The sequence below is a fragment of the Prionailurus viverrinus genome, chromosome D3, assembly GCF_022837055.1.
Source record: "Prionailurus viverrinus isolate Anna chromosome D3, UM_Priviv_1.0, whole genome shotgun sequence".
In the NCBI taxonomy this organism is placed as follows: Eukaryota; Metazoa; Chordata; class Mammalia; order Carnivora; family Felidae; genus Prionailurus; species Prionailurus viverrinus.
Genome location: NC_062572.1, coordinates 58,512,766 through 58,538,841, shown reverse-complemented (window position 1 = coordinate 58,538,841; position 26,076 = coordinate 58,512,766). Strand labels below are relative to the sequence as shown.

The 26,076-nt window shown below is 38.5% G+C and overlaps 1 protein-coding gene across 2 annotated transcripts in view; it reads left to right on the top strand.

Annotated features, from left to right (window-relative positions):
- Window positions 1-24,029, top strand: part of RPRD1A (regulation of nuclear pre-mRNA domain containing 1A) — a 65,336-nt gene extending 41,307 nt beyond the window's left edge. The window contains exons 7-8 of one of the 2 annotated variants that reach the window (XM_047827875.1): window positions 20,509-20,706; window positions 23,230-24,029. In XM_047827875.1, the coding sequence (XP_047683831.1) occupies window positions 20,509-20,658 (150 nt within the window). In that variant the 3' untranslated portion in view covers window positions 20,659-20,706; window positions 23,230-24,029. Of the gene's footprint in view, window positions 1-20,508 lie in introns of both variants that reach the window. The other variant, XM_047827874.1, reaches the window with a different exon arrangement.
- Window positions 24,030-26,076: the final 2,047 nt, after the last annotated feature.

Here is a 26,076-nt window from a genome sequence, read left to right as displayed (position 1 = left end):
CTGGTTTTACATTACTTTTTCTAATCCATGGGTTTAGGAATTATGCGAGTAAATATGTGAAAGTGTATGTCTGATGAAAGCGATGGGCTCTGAGAAAGAATCTAAGCATCATTTCAGTAAACAACATGTAACTACAGTAAGACCTATAATGTGTCTTTATATTTCTTATTTTTAAAATAAAGTATTTAAGTAAGGTCCAGTAAATACAGTTTTTTACTACAGCATGAATAATTTATGGTGTTTATTTCTGCTGTGTATAAGCTTTACTTCTAAGCTCTGAAGTATTTTTTTTTATGAAGTGTAATATTTTTGACAATGTAGCATCAGCATTTTTGATCATGTTAATTTTGGTACTACTTCATCGCTTTATTTTTTTAAGTTTGTTAATTTTGAAAGGGGGGGGCAGTGAGAGATTGAGAGAGAGAGAGAGAGAGAGAGAGAGAGAGAGAGAGAGAGAGAATCCTAAGCAGGCTCTGTGCTGTTGGTGCAGAGTCTAACACAGGGTTCCATCCCACAAACCGTGAGGTCATAACCCAAGCTGAAATCAAAAGTTTGGGGATGCTTAACCGACTGAGCCACCTAGGCATCCCTAAATCTCTTTATTTTTTTAACATCAGCCATTCTTGGAAGTTGTTCATCAGATTCTTATAAAATTAATTTTTAAAATAATATATCTTTCTTAGTGTTTCATCCTATGGGATTTCTTAAAAACTTGACTTGTCATTTCTTATTTTGGCTTGCTTTCTTTTTAGATTTCTTAAGAATATGTTTATTCTGAATTAAAGATTAAAATGTTTTTATGTGTTAAAGATATAAGGCCAGGACATAGGTCTGTGGTTAGAAGTTTTTCTTAGGTGACTTTGGCCTTAGAGCAGTGAACACTTCAGGAAGCACTTTAGCTTTGTGATGACGAGTGAAGACTCTCGAACTGGATTATAGGAGTTTAAATTCTGGCTTCAGCGCTTATTAGCTCACTGACATTCAGCAAAGCATTTGACCTCTTTGTACATCAATTTCCTCGTCTGTAAAATAGGGATAATACTTACACCTGCTTTATATGTTTATTATGTGATTTACATGAATTGGGTGCTTAAAACTGCCCAGCTTATAGTAACTACCTCAGAAGTTCCGGCCCAAACAAGAAAACCTGGAGGCTTTCTAGCCAGCCTGTGTCTTGTCTTACTGTATCTATAGTTCCTCTCAAAAAAGGAGATGTTTATATTGCTAGTTATATTCTTAGCATCTCAGGGATTGTGCCTGGATTCCTAAACTTAATATGTATAATCATTTTTTGAGATTCTGATTTATCTGTATCAAGGCCTACTTGTCTGTTTATGGAATCTGCCTCTTTAAAATTAGGTACCAGGGGCGCCTGGGTGGCGCAGTCGGTTAAGCGTCCGACTTCAGCCAGGTCACGATCTCGCAGTCCGGGAGTTCGAGCCCCGCGTCAGGCTCTGGGCTGATGGCTCAGAGCCTGGAGCCCGTTTCCGATTCTGTGTCTCCCTCTCTCTCTGCCCCTCCCCCGTTCATGCTCTGTCTCTCTCTGTCCCCAAAATAAATATACGTTGAAAAAAAAAAATAAATAAAATAAAATTAGGTGCCAAATAAATAAAATTAGGTACGGTATTTGCAATACTGTAATAATTTGCAAAATTAGGTACAATTCACCCTTTTGGTAATTTTTCATGATTTCTTGAAGGTAATTGTCTCAGAAATTAAGTTAGTCTAAAATGTTTTCTATATTTCACCCCAGTGTTCTGGAATGTAGTTGATTATGTTAAGAGACTTGCAGTCAGAGTGTCACATGATTTCCTTGATGATTTAGATTTTCATTCTATTCCATAGAAAAAACAAAAAGGATAGTTGTTCAGACATTCTACCCATGACTTCTATTTTAAGATGTTAGAATAAATATATAAAACTTAGTGTAACTAATAAAGATGTATATAAAGATACCTTATATATTATGTTACGTATCTTATTTGCATAAACGCAAAATAAAAAGATCTAATGAAAAGAGGGTAGGTGAGGGGAGAGAAATAAAATGGAAAGACAAGATGAAGGAATTGAGGTGAAATATAGAGAGATAGCTGCATGCACTATTCAGTAGGCCCCTTGCTGTTTGTGCTATTTAAATTAGTTAAAATTAGGGGCCTGGGTGGCTCAGTCAGCTAAGCATCTGACTCTTGATTTCGATTCAGGTCATGATTTCAGTTTGTGGTTTTGAGCCCCGCGTCGGGCTCTGCTCTGATGCTCTGGAGCCTGCTTGGGATTCTCTCTCTGCTTGCTCTCTCAAAATAAATAAACTAAAAAAAAAATAATTAAAATTAAATAAAACAAAGTTTAAATCCTCAGCACTATCCAGATTTCAGATGCACAATAGCCTCATGTGGCTTCTGGCTACTTTGTTGGATAGTGTAGATACAAAACATTTTCATTGTCACGGAAAGTTCTGTTTGTAATGATTGATCAGCCTTGCTTAAAAGATAGGTATAGATAAAATGGAGAGATATATGAGAAATGAAGAAGTTTTATTTACTATATATAAAATATGTAATATCTCTGCTCTAATAGAAGAAATGCAGTAGGTGCCCCCTATGGCAGTATTCTTAGAAGGCAGATACTGAACAGGAATTGAAGAGAGGAACCACATCTTGGCATTTACTCTTCTTCAGGTGGGAGCGTTTACACAAATGCTCTTTGCCCCACATTGAACACCTGGAAGCAGGAGGTTGGAACTAAGAGTGCTCCAGTGGAAACAACCAGGAGGGTCAGCTCCTGTGCATCTCCTTTCTTGGACCAGATTGCAGTGGTGAGGAACCTGTCTGTATGGGATCTTGGAGCAGAGGAAAAGCAGTGTTCCTTCTGCCTGGTGAGGCCCAGGAGTGATGGTGATCATCTGTATCTGGAAAACCACTCACTGCTGTAATCCATGTTGGATCTTGCCCACTTTACTGACAACCCAGGCAGGTTGTACTTACAGTCTGTAGTTACATAAGATAATATCACCAGAACCACCAAGCATTTTCAGAAAGACAATATATAAGTAGAATCAGAGGGAAGAAATTTCCCCTAGGAAATAGTTCATAGAAACCAGTCTCCTTTTCTCTCTCTCTCTCCCTCTCCCTTTCAAAGTAAGTAAACTTGAGGGGAAAAAAGGATGCGCCTGGTGGCTCGGTCAGTTAAATGTCCGACTCTTGATTTCAGCCCAGGTCTTGATCTCATGGTTCATGGGATCAGGCCCTGTGTCAGGCACTGTGCTGACCATGTGGCCTGCTTGGGATTTTCTCTCCCTCTCCCCCTGCCACTCCCCTCAGCCATGGTCTCCCTCAAAATAAATAAATAAACTTTAGAAAAAGAAAACCCAGCATTGTGATGTGCTGAAAATGTCTAAACACCTGGAGGTCCCAGCCCGCCCCTAATGAGTAGCCATCAGAAGATAGAGTGTCCTCATAGCCCTGTTAGGGAAAGCTCTCTACTTTTTTTATTCTTATCAACAAAGGAATGGTTGGGAATTCTAGGCAAGTAAGCAAGCAAACGATAAGCAATAGCATTAAAGTCATAATGGCTGTAAAATGGGAGTATAAGACAAACAGTGGGACAAGTGAGCTACTTTGTGAGATTGTGAAAAAGTAAAGCTACTGATGAAGTTTAAACTTAATATAGTAAGTCAGTGCTCCATCCTTCCATGTAATGCATTCCTAAAAATGTGAATAAAAGTAAATGACATTTTAGAACAAAATTTTTGTAAGTATTGGTCCGGTTTTTATTTGTAGCTCTATGAGGTAGATAACTATAGTTACACATGTTTTACAAATGAGAACACCGAGGCTCAGAAATATTAACATATTCCAAGGAAATTTGAAAAATCCATTTAAATGAATACATTAAAACCACTTAGCTCCTGAGAACATTTTCATACATTTTCTTTTGTCTTATGAAAATCATAGATTTGAAACATTACTGTAAACTGTAATAAAAAATGGGGGCGGGGAGCGCCTGGGTGGCTCAGTCAGTTAAGCATCCCAACTCTTGCTCTTGGCTCAGGTCATGATCTCATGGTTTCATGAGATTGAGCCCCATGTCAGACTCTGTGCTGACAGTGTGGAGCTTGCTTGGGATTCTGTCTCTCCCTCTCTCTGCCCCTCTCCCCCCCCCCCCCATTCTGTCTCTCACTCAAAATAAGTAAACAAAAAAATTTTTATCTTGAATAACAGTTAATAGCCATACTGTATGTACAAATTTACATTCTACTTGGATATCTTAGTCTTCAGTGAATAGAGTATGGATTTAGAATAATGAACCTAGAACTTAAGGGTTATGGGTTCTAGAATTTACTATATGAACTTGAAGAAATTGTATAGTATCAAACCTGTTCTTTTCTCAACCTTAGGATGTAGATGTATTATAAGGTCTATTAACGTTCTAAAGTTCAGTGCTCTTGACTTTTCCCCCTATTCCTTATGTTATACTTGGGAATTTCTAAGTACTTTATCTTAATTCAACTTATAAAAGCAATATGCCATTTTCTTCATACAGTAGTCTCCCAGCATAAAAACAATACATGTTTATTATAGAAAGTAGGGGCGCCTGGCTGGCTCAGTCGGTAGAGCATGTTGACTCTTCATCTTAGGGTTGTGAGTTCAAGTCCCACATTGGGCGTGGAGCCTACTTAAAAGGAGAAGAAAAAAATCCAGAAAATACTGAAAAAGAAATAACAAAAAAACATTCACTGGTTTACACGAACCAGTGAAAACATTTAATTAATATTTTGATGTACTTGTTCCACTCTTTTGTTTTTAAGTAGTTGTGTATATTCAGTTTCATTTTTTTAAATTGTGTAAGTGATTTTCTAAACATTGACAGCTGCTGGCCAGCATTTATTTTTTTTGTTTGTTTGTTTCCTTCATTTTAAATAGGAGTGGAGCTTTAAGGGGGAAAAAGACCATTTATCCATATTAAGTTAAATAAGTTATACCTGTTGGACCTATTTAAAGAACTAGGTCTCTGTGACAAAATTGTGGAGGAATATGTACTATCAAGAATATTTAAATTTTAATAAAAGTCATTGCCTCTTATGTCTAATTCCTTCAGCACACCATTGTAATTAGGGGAGTAGTGGTATTACTTGTAACTATGCCATTTAATTTATCCACTTCTTGCTTTTGAAGTAAGATTTGTGTTAGAACTAGAACTTAAGTCTTGATAATTTTAATACCATTGCACACATCAGACTTGTTCAAGTAAAATGTGAACCTCTCACGTAGTTCAGTAAATGAAAAGTTTAAGGAGAACTGTGCATCATTTATACTAACAATCTCCTAGAGCTCAGTCAGACTTAACTTCCTAACATGAGAATTCTTTTTTAAGCATCTCCTGAATCTGGTTGTGTTTAGATCAGTTTTTGGAGAAAGTAACTGCTTCAGAGCAAAGCCTGTTCTTCTTGGAACCTTTCTAAGATCCAGTCATCTGACTCTAATATAAAGTAATATTCTTGGGAGGTTTTAGGATTAATAAGCAATACATTTATTTAACAATACATTTTAAAACAATGCACATACAACAAAATGCATAGATATTAAGGCAGCTCATTATCAGTAAACTTGATCAATTTGATGACTTACTAGATGCTAGACCTAACATTATGCTGCAGTTAATATGTTTTGTATTCTAATTATTCATAAAATTCTAGTTACCGTTTGACTTTTGGGAATATGGTTAAGTGTGTTTAGGGTTTTTTTATTTAAAAAAAATGAGTGTTCATGAAAATCAGGAAGATTGTAGAATATGAGAAGAACATAGACGTTGTTAACCTTTTTTGAGTTGCCAGCATCTTTGAAAAATCCACATATGCACATAAATTTGCTTACAACTTCAGTTGAATTAGAGCCACCTCTGAGACGAACAGTGATTCACAGTTTAATGACCTTTGCTCCGTAACCAGTGCAAAATTAATGGGATCTGTGGGAATCTTGCATTACTTTTTCTGCTTAAAAACTTCCAGTTATTTCCTCCTAAACTCACTGCATCAATACAGTTAGGACATGGCTTGGCATCACTTCATGAGAGAAAGCACCGGTCATGTAGCAGTTAGCATTGTGACATAGCTGGTATAAACAGTGTTAAGCTACACCAAGTTTTCAGAATATGCCAAGTAAGTTCTGTTTCTTTGAAAGCTGGTTCAGTCACAGCTGGGTTTCTGTATTCAACTCTGGATTGCACATTGGCTAATGGAATTAACTACAGTGTATCCAGAGGTAGGGGCCAGGATGGCAAAGAAATAGAAACACAATACCTTGGAGAACAGTTGAAGGAAATGGGGAATATCAGAGATCAGACTTGTGCTACCTATCTTCACATGCTTTGAAAACTATCAGAAGAGATGAGTTAGGTTTAGGCAAGAGCGCAAAACTAGGACCAGTGGGTATATTACAGGTGACAAGACCATTCTGCTAGTTAGAAATGACATTAATATGAAAGAACTATTAAAGTAATGAGTTTCAGCCTCTGCCGTCTGTATCTACAGCAAACACAGCCCAACTCCTGGCCAGATTAAGATAAAACTTCACAATAAAGGCCTACTTACCCCAGTTCCTGATAAGTTCAGCTTTTGAAAAAATTACAGGGCATGTCAGAAGTCACGAAACGGTCTGAAGAGACAAAACAGATTCATGTAGGACACAACTTTTGGAGATGTCAGACCAGGCGTTTAAAGTAACTGATTAATATGTTAATAACTCTAATGGAAAAGTAGGTACCATGCTAGAAATGAGAAACAATGACAAATGAGTGCGTTTGGTGGTCACCTCGGTAGATTGGACATTGCTGGGGAAATGACCTATCAGCTATGTAATAGGTCAATAGAAATTTCCAAACTGTAATGCAAAAAGGAAAAAAAAAAAGCCCAACACAGAAGATTCAAGAATTATGGGATCATTTTGGAAAGATGTCATGCATATTCTTGGAACACCAGGAGAACAATTGAAGCAGAAGAAGTATTTGAAGAAGTAATGACCAAGAATTTTCAAAATTAATGACTGACATCAAACCACTGATTAGGAAATTCCAAGAACAAATACGAGGCAGGATTACAAAAAATGAAACAAAACAACAAACCCACAGTCTACACTTAGACATATCTTCTTCAAACTGTAGAAAACCAAGATAAAACCTTGAAAGAACTGGGGCAAGGGATAACCTCTTACCTATAGGATGAGAATTAGAGCAGGTTTCTTAGCTGAACCACTCAAGGAAGAAGGAAAGAAGAATGAAAAGTGTTGAAAGAAAACATCACCAACCTAAAATTCCATATCCAATTAAACTATTCTTCAAGAATGAAGGTTAAATAAAGTAGTGCATTTGCTGTTGGAAGTTGTCAAGAAGAGGTTGAATGACCAGGAAAGGAGAAATGTTGGGTCTCTTGTTTGTATTCTATATATAAACTATTAGCCCTGCGAGATGGTAGGATGTATTCATCAAAAATGTGTTTCAGTGATTTTGAGGAATTTTACAAAGCAGATTCTGCTCTTGGAGCTTTGCCCTGGACATGAGCATATCAAGGGTTGGAGCAGGGATGTAGCTAAGAAACTTATTTTTTGCTTCAAAACAGCCCAGAATCTCTGAGTTATGGTCTGCCTGTTAAAACCTTGTGCAGCAGTGTTCCATGAGACACCCAATGTGGGAAGCCCCAGATTAGCTGATCTTTATGACCCTGAGAGTCATTCTTTAGTAACTGGATAATACATACTAAGGGAGTGAGGCTAAAAACTTGACAGGAAGACGAGAATAAAGATAGCATGACTAAGTCTACTTCCTCATTTAAACTTTAGTACAAATAGAAAAAATCACCTTGATTGTTATAGCTCATTTACTTAAATTTCTTCTCCCCACTTGGTTTTTAAAATTTATTTATTTTGAGAGCGTGAGCAGGGAAGGGGCAGAGAGAGGAGAATCCCAAGCAGACTCCGCATTGTCAGTGCAGAGCTTGATGGCATGAACTGTGAGATCATGACCTGAGCCAAAATCAAGAGTTTGACACTTAACTGACTGCCACCCAGGCAACCCTCCTTACTTGATTTTTAAGTTGTTTAATAAATAGAATCAGCATAAGTTATATGCTATTAGCTTCTGGACAGCCTCCTCCCCACCAAAGTCAAAACATTATCAGCAGGTTCTGCTTTCCTGGAATATTCGTCATCATTCCTAATTGGACTAGCTCCTTGTGTCTTTTCCCTTGTGTCTTTGTGTTGCTGTTTTTTATTGGTCTCTTGTGTTTAAAAACATTAATAGGCCTATGTGCTGTAATTCATAAGAAAAGGACAACTCTCCACTATTGGGAATTCCAGAGATTTTTTTTTTAATTTCTGTTTTTGAGAGAGAGACAGTGTGAAAGAGGGAGGGGCAGAGAAAGAGAGAGAGGGAGGGAGATGCAGAATCTGAGCTGTTGACACAGAGCCCATGGCAGGGCTCGAACTCCTGAGCCAGCATATTGAAGTCTGAGCCAAAGTCAGATGCTTAACCGACTGAGCCACCAGGCGCCCCCTCCAGAGATGTTTTAATGGCAGAAATAGACTACCTAATACAAGTCACAATTCGTTTAGTTACAGCATTTTGTTTTATGGATATGAATTAGCCCTGTCACTGTGGTGGTCCTGTATTTGGTATTAAGTAGCTTTCAGTTGGATAACCTACTTCAGAATACCCATCCCATTAATAATTCCAAGATACGAAAGGCAGGGTAGCTTAATGGTTAAGCATGAAGACTCTGAACCCAGACTGTCTAGGTTTGAATTCCTTTTTGCTCCTTAATCTGTTGACTTTGAGGAAGTTTCTTAATCAATGGTTGATTGTGCTCTAGTTTCATTATATGTAGTGCATGGTTAATAATTCTACTTATGAAGATTAAATGGATCACTTAGAACAATGATTGGCATTTAGTAAGTATATCAAAATTTTAGGGTCACAGTATACTAAATTACATCTAGAAATACATAAACTTAATTATAACAGTATCCTCATTACAAGTTAGCATTGATTTTCCAAAACTCAGTTGCTAGCCAGGTGTGGGCATTGGGTTCCTTGCAGAAAAATTAGTCCCTGAGTAAACTGTCTTTTCCACTTGTTTGCTAACAATTTAGAAGGCTAATGAACCTTTGCAGTAATAGAATTGAAACTTAACAGGTGGAAATTGCTCATTTCAAGGATATTTTTAAAGTAAAATCTGTCTTTAGAAAACTTATTTAAGAGAATGATAGTGAGCCTTCAAAGGATGTCAGAGGGTGTGTAGAGGTTATTCATTTACCCTAAGTATTTCCCATTAAATGGTAAAGCTGCACACTGTCAGGGAAAAATAACTCCATCAGAGAGGACTGGGATGTGAGAAGAAATGAGAGAGGATTTGATACCTGTGTTTTATATTTTAAAAAAATTATCAAAAACAGGATTGGATTCCAAGCTAAATTTGGGTATTTTTATTTATTAAAAATATTTTTTAATGTTTATTTTGAGGAGAGAGAGAGAGGGAGTATGAGTGAAGGAGGGGCAGAGAGAGAGGGAAACACAGAATCCAAAGCAGGTTCCAGGCTGCATGCTGTCAGCACAGAGTGTGATGTGGGACTTGAACTCACAAACCGTGAGATCATGACCTGAGCTGAAGTTGGACACTGAACCAACTGAGCCACCCAGGTACCCCTGGGTATTTGTTTTTAGAAGATAAGTTAGAGCAAACCACTGAGATCTTCCCTCTTTCTCCTAGAGATGGCAACCGACTTGACTAATCAGTCTCCAGAAAGTCCCCAACATCATGGAATTTTTTTTGCCTTAAAAGAAAAAAACTGCCCTTTTTTTGGGTTTTTATTAACTTTTCGTATCCTAGGAAAGAGATCCAATCTGAGAACCAAAATGAAATAAATTATAGTGGATCCTGAAAAATGAGAATCAAAGCTTATAGTTTAATTGAAGAGAGAGGCTTAAGATAAATGTTTGTGTTAACTTTTTAAGAGAGGCAAAGGACATAAATACATGTCAAAGAACAAAACCATTTAGGGGTTTGCAAGAGAACAAAAGGAACCACGATTGTGAAAGTGGGGTTCTGTAATAAAAAGATTATGTCTCGATATTTATTTTGAGTGAAGATAACTAGCCTTATCTTCAACATTAGTTCTTTTGTGACCCAAGAATTCACTTAATTCTCAAATATTTAGTTATAATAAGGACTAATAATAATGATAAAATAGAGAATTTTTAAATAGAACTGAATCATATTTCAGTCTAATGATACATATATTGAGATATACAGGGAGAAATTAAATTGCTTAGATATTTGCCTTCTGGAATATGTTGGAAATAAGGAGTTATGAGAATACTACAACCCTATCTCTATCTTTAAGAAATACTTTAGGGGTGGGGTGGTCTTTAACCATCATGCTCAGATGTTCCTGTTTTCTTTGCTGAAAAAATATCCTAATATATCTTTTTTATTTTTATTGGGTGTTTTCCAGTCCCATCATACTGTTCTACTTGAAAGGGATCCTGAAGATTGATTTTACAGGGGTGTCTGGGTGGCTCAGTTGATTAAGTGTCCGATTTCACTTTGTTTTGTGAGTTTGAGCCCTGCGTCAGGCACTGTGCTGACAGCTCATAGCCTGGAACCTGCTTCAGATTCTGTGTCCCCCTCTCTCTCTGCCTCTCCCCTGCTCTCACCCTGTCTCTCTCTCAAAAATAAATATTAAAAAAATTTTTTTAAAGATTGATTTTACGAATGAAAAGTGAGAGAACGACTTCTCAAAGCCCTGTTTTCAGAGCATTCTGAAACCTGGACTCTGCTCAAACTTGCATCCTACAAACACTGCACAATTTGCTCACTAGAATCGGGATTTGGTTTCCTTGCTTGATGCATTCTTCCTGCTACAGCGGCTCTCAGGAAGTGTATAGGGAGCAGGGGGCTGTGACCTGGTAGGCATGATGCTTGTAGTTGTTGACCATGGTTTTTAATGACCGCATGTGGAAGCAGTTGAAATTCTCCCAAGTCTTTTTTTATTTTATTTTATTTTTAAATAATTTATTGACAAGTTAGCTAACATACAGTGTATACAGTGTAGTTTTTGGCTTCAGGAGTAGATTCCCGTGATTCATCACTTACATACATCCCAAGTCTTTTTTTTAAAAAGTCACAGTCAAGGCACAAGAGAGGAATTATTAGTAGCATATGCAAGAAAAAGGCAGCCATATAAATATTTAAATTCAAAAAATAGTTAAAACATTGAAAGCAATTGGAATTTTGAACAACTGTATGTGGGTCAGCCCTAAAATGAATAAGAACAAATTTTGGGACATTTGTTTTCTTTGCACTTCATAATTTAAAAACTTGTGCATTAACTTATTTAATCCTCACAACTCTATAAAATAAGTACCCCTATTTTATAAAGAAAGCATTTGAGGCTTAGGTAATACTAGGGAGTCTTGCATAAAATCGTTTGGTAGTAAATTGAGGAAGCAGTACTTGCACCCAGATCTTCTCACCTCATGCCCAGAAATATTGACTTAAGCAAAATGGCTTAAAATGACTCAGAAACATTTCTGTATACACCCATGTAGGCTTAATGGGCCATAGACTTTTATTTACTGCTGCCCAAGCCGAAATCTTACTTCTAGTTCAGAATGCTAGAAACCACATTTCCATTTCCAAGTACCTACTACCAGAAGTCCTCAAGGATAACTCACACTTCACATGATGAAAACTGTACTGTTTATCTTCCCCAAAGGAGTGTCTGCCTATTTTTGCTATTTTAGGTAACAACACCTCCATCTAGCCACTGATCAAGCCTGAAACTTCATTCCTCACATCAGAACTACAACCAGTGCTGCTGAGTTTTCTTTTTTCTTTTTTTTTTTTTAACGTTTATTTATTATTGACACAGAGAGAGAAACAGAGCAGGAGTGGGGGAGGGGCAGAGAGAGAGGGAGACACAGAATCCAAAGCAGGCTCCAAGCTCTGAGCTGTCAGCACAGAGCCTGACACGGGGCTTGAACTCACAGACCGCGAGATCATGACCTGAGCCAAAGTTGGACGCTCAACCGACTGAGCCACCCAGGCGCCCCCTGAGTTTTCTTACTACACATTGTTTTTGTCTTTTTAATTAAGGTATTATGTGCATCCAATGTAGTGTGTGAAGTGCATTGCTACTTGACGAACGGTGTGATTTGTGCAGTGCTCTACTGCTACAGGCTTGGTCCAGGCCCTAGTCTTTCTTTCTTAGACATTTGCTGTCAACTCCTGATTGGGATTCTTCCTCAGGTTCATCCTCTTCTATACTATATCCAGACTAATTCTCTCGTGACTTAAATGTGACTGTATTTGGTAATGGAACTAATTTCTTCACTTTGCACCATGCACTGTCTAATAGTGACTTGTCATGCTCCTGTCATGCTTTTTATCCTCTCTAGCCTGTTATCTTGCTGTTCCCGTAATCCTGTTGTATTCTCTTCACCTATCCTTAATTCTGAAAACCCTCCCTGAACTGTGGTAAAGTCCTCCGTCCTCCAGTTCTCGTGTGTCATAGCGGTTTTCACCTCTGATGGAACATCTTATACTTTATTGTAATTACTCATTTGTTCGCATGCTTATTAAATTGTATGTTCTTCTCAGTAAGTGTTATGATTCATCTTTGTGTTCCCAGGACAGTGACTGGCACCTTCTATAGTAGATACTCAAGAAATGTTAGTTGAACTGAAGTATGGAGTAGATCACTTGAGACCTTCGAATTCAGTATCAAACAGCAGAATGATGCGTTTGAAAATTGCAAATAATATGTAGTAAGAGCTAGAATCTCAACTCAGAAAACTGTCACACTGACAGCTCAAATGTTGGTATGTAAATCAGTAGGTGTTAGAAGTTACAGGTGATGTATAATACAAACAGTTATTATAAACAGTATCTGTTTATTTTGTATGGAATTGCTTTTGTTTGACCCTTTGGACCATCACTCATGTTCATCACTGGGTTTTATGTAATATTTGCATTAACAGATTGGTCTTTCCAAGAAGTCAGGTTGGAATTTGGTGGAGAGTGTATTGTATGAGCTTGGCATTTACTGCACCTAGAATAACCAGCTCACCTTTAATTTATCCTTGAATGGCTTTTTAAATTGTTTTAACACTCATTTTTTTAAGTTTATGTTTTAGAGAGAGGGCATGAACAGATGAGGGGCAGAGAGAGAGAGGGCGACACAGAATCCAAAGCAGGCTCCAGGCTCTGTGCTGTCAGCACAGAGCTTGATGTGGGGCTTGAACTCCCCAGTGCTGAGATCATGACCTGGGCTGAAGTTGGACAGCCAACTGACTCAGCCACCCAGGCGCCCCTGAACATTTATTCATTTTTGAGAGACAGAGAGAGACAGGGCACGAGGAGGGGCTGGGGGCAGAGAAAAAGGGAAACACAGAATCTGAAGCAGGCTCCAGGGTCTGAGCTGTCAACAGAGCTTGACATAGGACTCAAACCTACGAACCGTGAGATCATGATCTGAGCCCAAGTCTGATGCTTTACCAACTGAGCCACCCAGACGCCCCTATCCTTAATGCTTTTTTTTTAAGGGAATTTTTTTGTAAAGTAGCAAAACTTGGAATCCATTTGCCATTAAAAGCAATACTGTTTGTGGCACTGAGGTTCTCAGACTAATTCACAAAGACTTTTTTTTCCCCCTCTCTTTAACATTTTTATTGAGATGTAACTCACATACCATGTAACTTGGTGTTTTCAATGTACGGGGTGTTGTGGTTTTTTTTTTTTTTTTTTTTTAAGATTTTATTTTTAAGTAATCTCTATATCCAATGTGGGGCTTTTTTTTTTTTTTTTTTTGTATTACAACCCTGAGATGAAGAGTCGCATGCTCTACAACTGCATCAGCCATGTGCTCCTACAGTGTACAGGTTTTAAATATATTTACAGGATTTTGTAGCCATCACTACAATGTATAATTTTAGATCATTTTTGTCTACCGTAAAGGAAACCTCTATCCATTTTCACTTCATCCCACCCCAAACCTAAGCAAACTCGGGTTTGCTGTCTCTATAAATTGGGCTGTTCTGGAGATTTCATATAAATAGAACCATACAGTATATGATCTGTTTAACTGGCTTCTTTAATTTAGCATGTTTTCAAGGGTCTTTCATGTTGTAACATGTCAGTACTTTGTTTCTTTTTATGGCCAAATAATATTAGATGGTAGGACTATACCATATTTTGTTTCTCTTATCAATTGAGGGATATTTGGATTTTTCCCCCTACTTTTTAGCTATTGTGAACTATGAACATTCATGTTAAAATTTTTGTGTGGGCATACATTTTCATTTCTCTTCTTATATATTCCTAGGAGTAGAATTGCCGGGTTATATGGTAACTCTGATTTTTTAGGAACTACCAGACCATTTTACATTTCCATCAGCACTGTGTGAGGGTTCCATTTCTTCCAAATGTTTATCAGCACTTTTTATTGTCAAATCTTTTTTGATTATTGCCATAATTGTAGTTGTGAAGTGGTATCATTGTGGTTTTGATTTGCATCACAAGTTTTTCATACTCACAGAATAGCCAGAATACTATACATTTGCAGTAAAAGCCATATATATCAGCTCATTATTTATTGCTAAGGGAGAGAACTTAATTTCTTAATGGTTTTGCTCTGGGGAAATTTTTTATCTTAAATTTTAAAATTCGGGTTCCTCCCTTTGGTGCTGGAACACAATTAAGTTATTTTAGGAAAAAAAGTTTATACACAAAATAGATTTTTTTTAAATGTTTACTTTGAGAGAGAGAGAGAGACTGTGAGCAGGGGAGGGAGAGAGAGAGAGAAAGAGAGAGAGAGAGGGAGAGAGGGAGAGGGAGAGGGAGGGAATCCCAAGCAGGCTCCACACTGCCAGCACAAAGCCCTACTTGGGGCTCGAACTCACGAACTGTGAAATCATGACCTGAACCAAAAGGTCACCCAGGCACCCCAACACAAAATACATTTTTTGAAAGCTGTTTTTGCAAAATGCAGGTTTAGTTAGAAAAGGATGAGAAGGTTCTGAAAATAACTGATAAACCAGTATTGGCCTTTACCTATTGGTTTACTTGTCAGGTTAGGCTTCCACACTCCTGTCTTTACCTGATACAGTACAGGTGTGCCGCTGGGCCCACAGGTATGTTTTCTCTTTCAATGCTTAGGGGTTTTTGTGGGTCTTTTTTAGTTTTTTTTCAGGGAGGGGGGTGTGGGTGGTTTACTAATGTAATAAGAAGAGCTTTCTTTTTTCCCAGCTTTATTGAGATAAAACAGATAAAATTTTATATATTTAAACTGTACAATGTGATGATTTGATGTATGTGTACTTTGTTGAACTGATTACCATAATTGGGGTAATTAATATCCATCATCTCACATAGTTTTGTGTATATGTGGTGAGAACACTTAAGATCTCTCAGCAAATTTCAAGTACACAGCCTATTATTAACTGTAGTCAACATTTCCCCCTGCCATCCCAGCTCTTGGTAACCACCATTCTACTCAGTTTCTATGAGTTCACCTTTGTGTTTTTTGTTTGTTTATTTGTTTGTTTGTTTTTAAGATTCCACATATAAATGATACAATATGTATCTTTCTCTGGCTAGTTTTTAAAAAAAAAATTTTAATGTTTATTTTTGAGAGAGAGTACAAGTGGGGGAAGGGCAGAGAGAGAGGGAGACACAGAATCCAAAACAGGCTCCAGGCTCTGAGTGGTCAGCACAGAGCCCAACACGGGGCTTGAATCCACGAACCACAAGATCATGACCTGAGCCAAAGTTGGATGGTTAACTGACTAAGCCACCCAGATGTTCCTCTGTCTGGCTAATTTCACTTAACATAATGTCTTCTAGGTTTGTCCATGTTGCAAATACCAGAATTATCTTTTTTCTTATGGCTGAATAGTATTCCATTGTGTGTGTGTGTGTGTGTGTGTGTGTGTGTGTGTGTGTGTGTGTGTGTGTGTGTATTCACCACATCATCTTTATCCCTTCATCTGTTGATAGAAACTTAGTTGTTTCCATATTTTGGCTGTTGTAAATAATGCTGCAGTGAACATGGGGGTTCAGTTACCTCTTCGAGATAACTGATTTTCTTTCTGAGGCCAGTGTTAGATATCTGACACCAGGACGGCACCTTCCAACTGTCTTACTGCGTTTCTGTCCTGCAAACTAGTTGGTCTTCAGTTTAGCCCCTGTTATGAATGAATCTCCTAATTGCCTTTCACCATAGCTTCCACTGTTCTTGGCGGTACCCTTAGGCTTAAACAACTTCTTGCTTTGTTGTAACTAAAATCAGTTCCTTTGTGAAGAGATTAGGTTCTGTTTTATTGCCTGTTTCTTCTGTCAGGCAAAAATCTTTTGTGTCAGGGGTCTGTAACTAGGGGTGGGGACCAGAGTAAACTTTTCTTTAGGGTTACCCCTGCTGTAGGAGCTGAGCTCTTAGTGAAAATGAGAGGTGTGTGGCAGCCTGTGTTCATCTTAGCTTTTCCCTTTGGGTTAGAACATTACCTCCTGAGTCGGGGGCAAGGGTTGTGAGTGCCCCAGCATTCTCAGCTTGCCACATCCAAGGTAGAGCCTTTTTATCACCAGTGGGGGCTGAGTAGAACCGAGCCCCATGCCTTCTAAACTATCCTGAGGCAGACAGTGTAAGCAACAGGTAGCTTGGGGAGGATTACATGCTAATGGCCTAGCCTTCTCAGGAGGAAAGTCTGTCTGCCGGGGAGTGATCCTTGGGTTCTCAGCTGCAGCAGTCTCAGGGGACTCTGCCTTACTGAGCTGGGAGTAGGGAGGGACGGAATATCTTGGTTTACATACCACAGACGCTTGCCTTTCTTAATGGATTTTCTGGAATAGATGTTTCTTCATAGGTCCTTTGCCTTTAGGATTATTTCCAAAGGCTTGAAATGGCCAGTAGGGTTTTTAAAAATAGTTCTCACCTGGGGCGCCTGGGTGGCTCAGTCAGTTAAGGGTCCGACTTTGGCTCAGGTCATGATCTTGCGGTTTGTGAGTTCGAGCCCCGCGTCAGACTCTGTGCTGACAGCTCAGATCCTGGAGCCTGCTTCCGATTCTGTGTCTCCTCCTCTCTTTTCCCCTCCCATGCTGATGCTCTGTCTCTCAATAATGAATAAATGTTAAAAATAAATTTAAAGATAAAAAAAAAATAGTTCTCACCAAGGAGTGGGGCCTTTGAGCTCCTGGCTGTATCATGCTGGAAGTCAGCCTCCTTCCAGCCAGGTCAGTGGCTCTGAAAGCTAACACTTTCAATCTTTAATCCTCTCTTAACCCTCCCCAGTATTGCTCCATCATATTCTCCTTTTGCCCAACTTTATTTTCTTCATTGTATTTATACTTGAGATTATGTTTTATGTCTCCTTCCTCCTGATAGGTTAGTTTTGTGGAGGCAGGACACCTCATCTGTTTTGCTTAATGCTGTATCTCCAGTACTCAATAAATATACACTTGCCATATGGCAGGACTGCCGTGCCATGAAAGAGGGGAGTACATTCATGGTGCTGTGAAGATTCTAATCTGAGAGAAGTACTGACGTTATTGTACCTCAGAATCAAAGTAATATACACATCCTGGTGAAAGCATTGTTGCCATATGAAACCAACCTGTGAAATCTTAGAGCCTCTTTCTAGACCACCTAGTCTAGCAATTTAAAACTTTTAGGACTGTGGCCTGGTTCATGTAATCGAGTAGTTACAAGGTGAAATCCAGTTTCTTCTTCAGACTCACATCAGACAGCTTGCCACAGTTCCTTAAATCTTCTGGGTAGGAGATCCTGCCTGTGACAGTAGCAGAAAGCTTTGGGAAAGTATGGCTTCACATGCTGATGAAGGATAATAACTTTTCTCATGGGATTATTGAGAGGATTAAATGAGTTCATATTTTAATGCCTGGCATATAATGGACATTCAATAAATGGTAGCTTTTGTTTATATTTACCAATATTTTGTTTGCAGTATATACCAAAAAAGCTGAAGGCTTTTAGTTGCCAGTATCATTTGAATGAAATCTTAGTTGAAGAACAACCTATCTGGATGCTAGAAACTAAAAATTAGGCTGAGCAGTAATGACCACTAACAGCACATACGACATTTCTCAAGTCTCTAGCAGAGAATGATTGCTTTTGAGCATGTTTGAACAACATCTAAATGTGTCATGCTGACCCCAGAGTGCTTTATGTATTATGTATTCAAGAGTGATTCAGCTAAGAACAGTGAGACAGATGGAGACAAGTGTTTGTCCCCATACCGGTGTGTTTTGAGGAAGAAACGTGCTAAATGTGGACGTGTGTTATGAGAGCCTACTGAGAAGTAGGCCTCTGGAATGTGAATCTTTCGTATGCCACTCTGAGCTGCTGTGCTAAAACTTTCTTGGTGTTCCAGTGTGTATCACTGGTGAAGGGGATGGGGAAGAAGAAAATCATACCTTGAGATTACAGATTTCTATTAAACTCTCTTTTACTCCATCTTGATCTTCATGATAAATTAGAATTGCAGGGACAGGTAGACATGGCAAGAATTGACACCTCTCTTAGGTGCCCGAAGCTATGCTTGAACTTTTCCAGCCTTCAACTTTACCTGCTTTGCCTGCCACTGTGCCCAGTCCCCCATGCTTCCAAGGTCTCTTTTCCTCCTTCCTTTAGAACAGTGGAGTTTCAGTAAGTCTGACAAATCCCTTTCCCCACATGGGCTTTTTTTTTTTTTAATTTTTTTATGTTTATTTATTTTTGAGACAGAAACAGAGCATGAGTGGGGGAGGGACAGAGAGAGAGGGAGACACAGAATCTGAAGCAGGCTCCAGGCTCCAGGCTCGGAGCTGTCAGCACAGAGCCTGATGTGGTGCGTGAATCCATGAACCATGAGATCATGACCTGAGCTGAAGTTAGACACTTAACCAGCTGAGCCATCCAGGTGCCCCTCGTGTGGTTATTCTTTAAAGGAGGAGGTTCAGTCATTCAAAGAAACCCCACTAGTTGATTTCATTTTAGGCAGAAAAACTAAAAAAGTGGCTCATAACTCTGTATTAGCATCCTTTGGGGAACTTGTGTAAAATCCATGAACTCTGGACCCACTTCTAAAAATTATCCTCATTTAATTGATATGTAGGAGGACTGAGCTTCTCCTGAAAAATTTGTTTCTTCAAGAATTTCTTAGCTGATTCTGATGTATAGAGCTGAGGAACACTAAAGAAGAGCTCTTTGTGGATCAGCCTTCTTCCCAGAATGAAAGCTTATCACTCACCTGTTCTGTCTTGTGTGTGAGATCAGCCTTGGTTAGGAGGAGGATGTTCTAGTTTTTTCTGGAAGGAAGAATACCCATATTGTAGATTACCTCCTTCCTGTCCCACCTCTACTAGGTAATGGAGTATAGAAGGATCCTGTCTCTCCATGTGGAAGTCTGGAAACTTTCATTAAAAGGAAATATTGCCAGTAGAGACAGTGGACTGTTTCCCTCAAAACCAAACATGATCTTGATTGGTTTCCAGTTTCTGAGTCTTTAGTCCACTGTTTGCAAGGTTTCCTAACCTTTTAGGGGGCCACTGGAACTTTTAGTGGTCTGGTGAAGCTTTGGGCCCTTCTCAAGTTTAATATTTAAAAAAATTTTGTTTTAACATTTATTCATTTTTGAGAGAGACAGAGCGCAAGTTGGGGAGGGGCAGAGAGAGAGGGAGACACAGAATCTGAAGCAGGCTCCAGGCTGTGAGCTGTCAGCAAAGAGCCCAATGCAGGGCTCAAACCCATGCACCATGAGATCATGACCTCAGCCGAAGTCGAATGCTCAACTGATTGAGCAGGTGCACCTCAAGTTCAGTATTTTAATGTAGAAAATAAATTGCTTAGCATTACAAAGGAAACAAGTTATATTAAAGTACAGTTATTGACATAATATTTGTACAATAATATATGCTTCTTTATTGACACATTAAATAACATTTAATGTTTGGTCTGAGAATTACCATAATTTCAAAGTCATGATAAATGTCAACAGCTCAAGATAGCTTTAAAAAACTGTAATGTAATATCATAGCAGCTTGTTTCCATTGAAGACAAATTCACAGTTACTGATAATACTGTGATTTGTTGCTAGCATTCACAATTGAAAACAGTGCTAAATTTCAGTTTAGGTTTGTGAAAACAGGTATGTGGTTTTTCTTATCCAAGCTCAAGGACACGTGAAGATCTTACATGTTGAGGTTAACTATATTGACATGGTAATCTTCTTTTCACAGGTGTGTGACAACTGTTTAAGATGATGGTTTTTCATAATAATAGAGTTTATCTAGTAGTATATTTCCAAAGCCCTTCCTTTGATCTTAATGCTAACTTGGTAATTATCTTTTTTTTTTTTTTTTTTTTTTTTTTAGCATTAACTGAGTGTAATACCAGATTTTATGCAGACCATTAGCTAGATAGCTCTTCTCTCAACTCCCAGAATGCTAATGAAAGTGGTTTGCTGTTACAGGAATACAAGCGCAAGTTAGCCAGAGTTTCCCTGGTGCGCAAAGAACTCAGGTCCCGGATCCAGAGCCTGCCAGACTTATCCCGATTACCCAACGTGACTGGAAGCCACATGCACCTGCCCTTTGCAGGGGACATCTACAGTGAAGACTGATGACCAGTCTCTTTCCAGGGCCCAGGACTTTGCAAGAGATGGAGACAGGTTAGGTGGACAGTCCTGTAGCGTTATTTTTGTATATGGTTGAGAGGATGACTAACAAAAGAAGTGACAAGTAATTTATAAAATTGTTTAAAATGTTGGTTTGTTTACTATTTTATTGGTAAGTTAACATGACTTAGTTTAAACAAAGTGATGATCTCTGTGTATTAATAAGCTCACAAATAGTGATTATTTTCAAAAGATCTTTTTGTAAATTTTTTTGATCCAGGGCCTTGTGAGAAATTCCATGTTTCTATTTCTTCATGTATTTTCAAGTGTTTTTCTTTTTTTTTCTTCAATATCTAATCACTGTATAGTATGTAATTCCTAAGGGTGAGAACTAATCAGGAGTTGGTAGAGACTTTATTATGGTATAGTTAGGACTTGATTGTAGAAGGGACTAAATGTTCCAACTTAAACTCCACCCTTCTCCCTGACCAAAATAGCAGTTCTGTGCCTCTTAATGCCTTGATTCCTTATTCCTCAGAGGTCAGGAATTGAACACTAAACTGAGGGTCAGATCAAAGCTTAGAGAACTTTTCCACAATAGTACTGTAGGGGTTCCATTCCAGCTGCCAGTGTAGAATAAAAGGAGTATTAAATAGGGACCCCCTTGATTAAACTATTTAGAATTATTTGAGTAGGTTAATATGAAAATGCTTTGGAAATGTTGTAAAATTTGACCTTCTACTGAGACGACAACTTTGATTCTGGAACTGATTGCTATTTTCAAATCAGTCTCCTTTTAACATAATTGATCCCTTTAACATAAAGCCGTCTATGGGATTAAAAGAACCGTAAAATACTTTTATTATTCGCTTAGCCATTTAACTTTAAAAACAATAGTATTTTTAGCTCTAATATCTCAACACAATATTCCTTAAAGTTCAGTAAAGTAGCCTGGAACATTTTTAATGTTTCCTTAAGGTTTTTGAATGACTGTATATTTGGAAAATTAAGCAGTGCTACACTACAGGGTAGATCTGGCAAATACTATATTTGTATATTTAGAATTACCAAAACAAATGTACTTTTACCTTTTATTTCTAACCCTGTGTGTTAGAGCAGTTGCATGCTCTCCTGCTTTCTTTTTAAAATCACATTGTTAAGCTGTGGATTTGTACTCAATAATGACTTAGGATAAACATTTTTTTTATTCATTACATATTAGACATTTTGCTTTTCCTTGTAAGCAGATTCAAATTAGATAGTCAATAAAACATCTTTTAAATCCCACAAGCCAATTATGTCTCTCTAGTCTGAATGGCTTCACTCTTTTTTTCTCAATATTAGAAATTATAGTTAAAATGAATTTCTATGTGAAGAAGGCAAATATTTATTTTCAGTAGCCAAAAGTTCTGGAAACAGTGCTTTTAACACTTTGGCCTCTCTCCAGAACATAGACACATATTAGTAGTCCCCATCCATATATGGCTTATATTCCAAAGTCTTTTAGTCAACTTTTGGGATTCTGGGCACATTTTCTCACAGAAAGAATAGTAGTAGTTAGGTTCCCTATAAACACTACCACACAAAGGTCACCAGGGAACCTAATCCACTTAACCATGAATGTACTTAACTTGTAATGTGGTTGACAATTACTAATAGATCCTGATCAGCATTTGTAACATCACTCTAACTAAGGAAATGGTGTGCAGCAGCCAGATTCACACATTGTGGTATCTGTCTGTTTTGTGTACCTCTGTCCCTAGGTGTAGATTATATAAAAAGAAGATTCAGCATGGGGGTGGTGGGGTAACAAATGCACAATTATAAAAACCTAGTTATACCTGTTCTAAAAGTATACCATGTAAGTTAGTTTTTCTTGTTAAAGTGAAAGCAAAAACTTGTATATTAATTTATTTTCAGTGTCTTCACCTTATTTATGATCTGTTAAAGTGGTGGTTTATCCATTCAAAATATATTTTTTTCCATTTAAAACTAATTTATAAACTATGTACTCCTGGGAAGATTTGAATTATTCGAAGTTTGTTGGAATATTTTCACCATTTAAGACAGACTTCTGACTTAGATACTGATTTTAATGCCAGTATCTGTTCTAAATATTTATGATAAAAAGGCGTTATTTTTTTAAAGAGCTCGATGCGATTTGTGATAAGTGATAGTACTCAACCTGAATCCTGCCCCCAGTCGCACCCTTTGACCAGTCCTCCACAAACCTTTAAGCTGTTGGTTAACTCATTAACTGTAAACACAAATGATACGGTCTGGTTTAGAAGTTGTCTTTTCAGCCTTATGTTAATTAACATGGTAAGCCTTAGCAGTGAATGGTCTTCTTTTCTAAAAGGTAGACTTACATTTTCTCAACAAGTGGGGTTAGATGGGGGTACTATAATACCACATTCGAAATCATGAGTGTTTTCTCCACTGTGTATGAACATGAGGCAAATCATGCGTCTTTGAGTGCAGTTTGGCTCGGCCCCTCAAGAGAGAAGCATGTCCCCACACTTGCCGCAGGGGTACTGTGGTTTGAATGGATACCATCACTCTTTTCTCCACAAACAGTGCAGAGAGCTGTCTGGAGTGGCCATTTGAACAGATTCCCTGGAGTTCCCTCTGCTCCTTCCATCACTACAGTAAGTAAAAGAACCACATGGGGGAACCCGGGAGTCTGAGAAAAATCAGCTGTGCTCAAAGGCCACCCTCCCCCTCTAGGAAAACCAGTCCAGATGCAGCTATTTTGGTACCTCTTCTCACATGCACTCTGAATCAGGGTTTTTCTATAAGAATTCCTTCAGAATCAGCAAACGCTGGGATGACCTGGTTGTCTTGATTTGCAAAATTAAAAGAACAAAACTAGGTTGTCAGATGTCACGGTAGATGAGCAGCTCATCTATTAAAGTGTAGTCATTGAACTGGTTCTGAGAAATCTTTAGAAAGAAAAAACTTAAAAGTACAAATTAATTGGGAAAGTTAGAATGCCCTTTCTGAATTTTACATTCTACAAATTTGTATTATATGAAATAACATAAAGCTACAAAACTGCTTTGTATTCTATTAAGAAATAGCTCCTAAAGATGTAGTCTTGTTTCATAGTTGTTGCACTATATCGAAGCTTTTTAAAGTGTAAACCCAGTTCTTCTCTGTATAGAAAGGGAGCATTGTGTTACACACTGAATTTATTTATACAGAGCATTTGTTGCCATCTGTACTTCCAGCCATCCGCACGTGAGTCTGTTCTGAGGTGGCGGTAGCACATGGGAAGATGAAGTTTCCCTGTTTACCCCTTTTTCTTTGGCTGTATCTGATGACAATATAAGATGTTCTTAATAAAGTTTTATGTTGTTTTTGAAATGTGTAGATAATTTCTGTGAATCTGATTGATTGAATGTGACGTGGGAGGGGAGAGATTAATGGACTGGGAAGGAAGCGAGGGATTGGCAGTATTCCGTGACTTTCTGGCCGAGAAACCACTGAAGGAGATCCCTTTTGCATGGCCTGTGCTTCCCAAACTCGAGCGAACATCAGAATCACCTGGAGGGCGGTTAAACTACAGATTGCTGGGCCCCACTCCCTGAGCTTCTGGGATAAGGCCTGCTGGTTTATATTTTTAACAATTTAATGCTGATGCCACTGAGTTTAGGGACCACACTTTTGACAACCAGTACTCGAGACCAACTTTGAAGTCCATGACTTACTTCACGATTTGTAATTCCAGGTAATGCGATAATAAAGTAAGGGTTTTACAGCTCATCCTATAGTAAGTTCCTTATGGGGAGAGAACAAGATCACCTCCTCTACTGCCCAGTAATGCTGAAGTGGTTTGGAGTGAACGGATTCATTTGGTACTTTGAACTTGCGGAGCACAGGCCTTCACCACATATTGCATTTAAAGCAGATTGGGATATGCTAAAAATCTGTGGGAATCTCTAGGGCAGCATTTGCCAAACTTCCGTGATAAGACTCACTTGGGACATTTTCATAAAGGGCACATATCTACTAAGTCAGATTTTTCTGTGATTCTTAGCGTCTAGAAAGTTTGGGAAATGTCCTCTGACCACTGTCCCTGGTTCTCCATTCCTAGAAGGCCCTCTGGTCACTTTATCTGAATCCAGGTGCTTCCCATCCCCACTCCAGTTTTCCACCTTTGCAGTGGGACGTTTTAGACAGTGGAACCTATATCCAAAGATGCTGGTTCAGAAGTCTGCATTTTAAGCAAGGTACCCAGGTGATTTTGATTGATGCGTGTCATTCGTAGATTGCACTTTGAGAAACAACGCCCTTTGAAGCAAATGGTAGTCTATGATCTATTATAATGTTCGTTCACATGTATGGTACTTAATATGCATCCGGAACTACTGTAAGCACTTCATACGTCCTTTACTCTGATTATTCATTCCACTTCTACCTTTGAGGAAACTAAGACACTGTCAATTCTGTGTGCCCCTGAATAGGTCAAATGGTGAAGCTGGGACTCACATCCAGCTCCCAGATTGGCTCTGAGCCCTGTGTTTTATTTATTTATTATTATTTTTTTTAATGTTTATTTATTTTTGACAGAGGGGGGGCAGAGCATGAGTGGGGGAGGGGCAGAGAGAGAGGGAGACCCAGAATCCGAAGCAGGCTCCAGGCTCTGAGCTATAGCGCAGAGCCTGATGCGGGGCTCAAACTCACGAGTTGTGAGATCATGACCTGAGCTGAAGTCTGTTGCTCAACCAACTGAGCCACCCTGGCGCCCCAGTGAGCCTGTGCTTCTTAACCGCTACATGATGATGCCTGAAACACTGATAGGTTGTGTAGCAGCTCCATGATCACCAAATCCATGTTTTGCATAACGTGTCAAACTATAGTGAAATTATGACATTATGCAAGTTAAAAACCAACATCTTAGTTAAAAGCACTACTGGAGTGGGCTTGTAAAAAGATGGTAAATCCAGGGAGTTTTTTTTGTTTTGTTTTTTATGGAGGTAAAAAACACATAACAAAAAATTTACCAGTTTTAAGTGTACTTTGCATTAAGTACATTGACGATTAACACTGTTGTGCAACCATCACCACCATTAATCTTTAGAACTTTTTCGTCTTCTCCAAGTGAAACTCTACCCATTAAACAATAACTCCCTAACCCTCCAGCCCCTGGCAACCACTGTTCTACTTTCTGTCTCTGTGAATTTGACTTCTCTGGGTACCTCATATATGTGGAATTAAAAATATTTGACCTTTTGTGACCGGCGTATTTCACTCAGCATTGTGTCCTCTAGGTTCATCCATGTAGCCCGTGTCAGAATTAAATTCCTTCCGGGGCGCCTGGGTGGCGCAGTCGGTTAAGCCTCCAACTTCAGCCAGGTCACGATCTCGCGGTCCGAGAGTTTGAGCCCCGCGTCGGGCTCTGAGCTGATGGCTCAGAGCCTG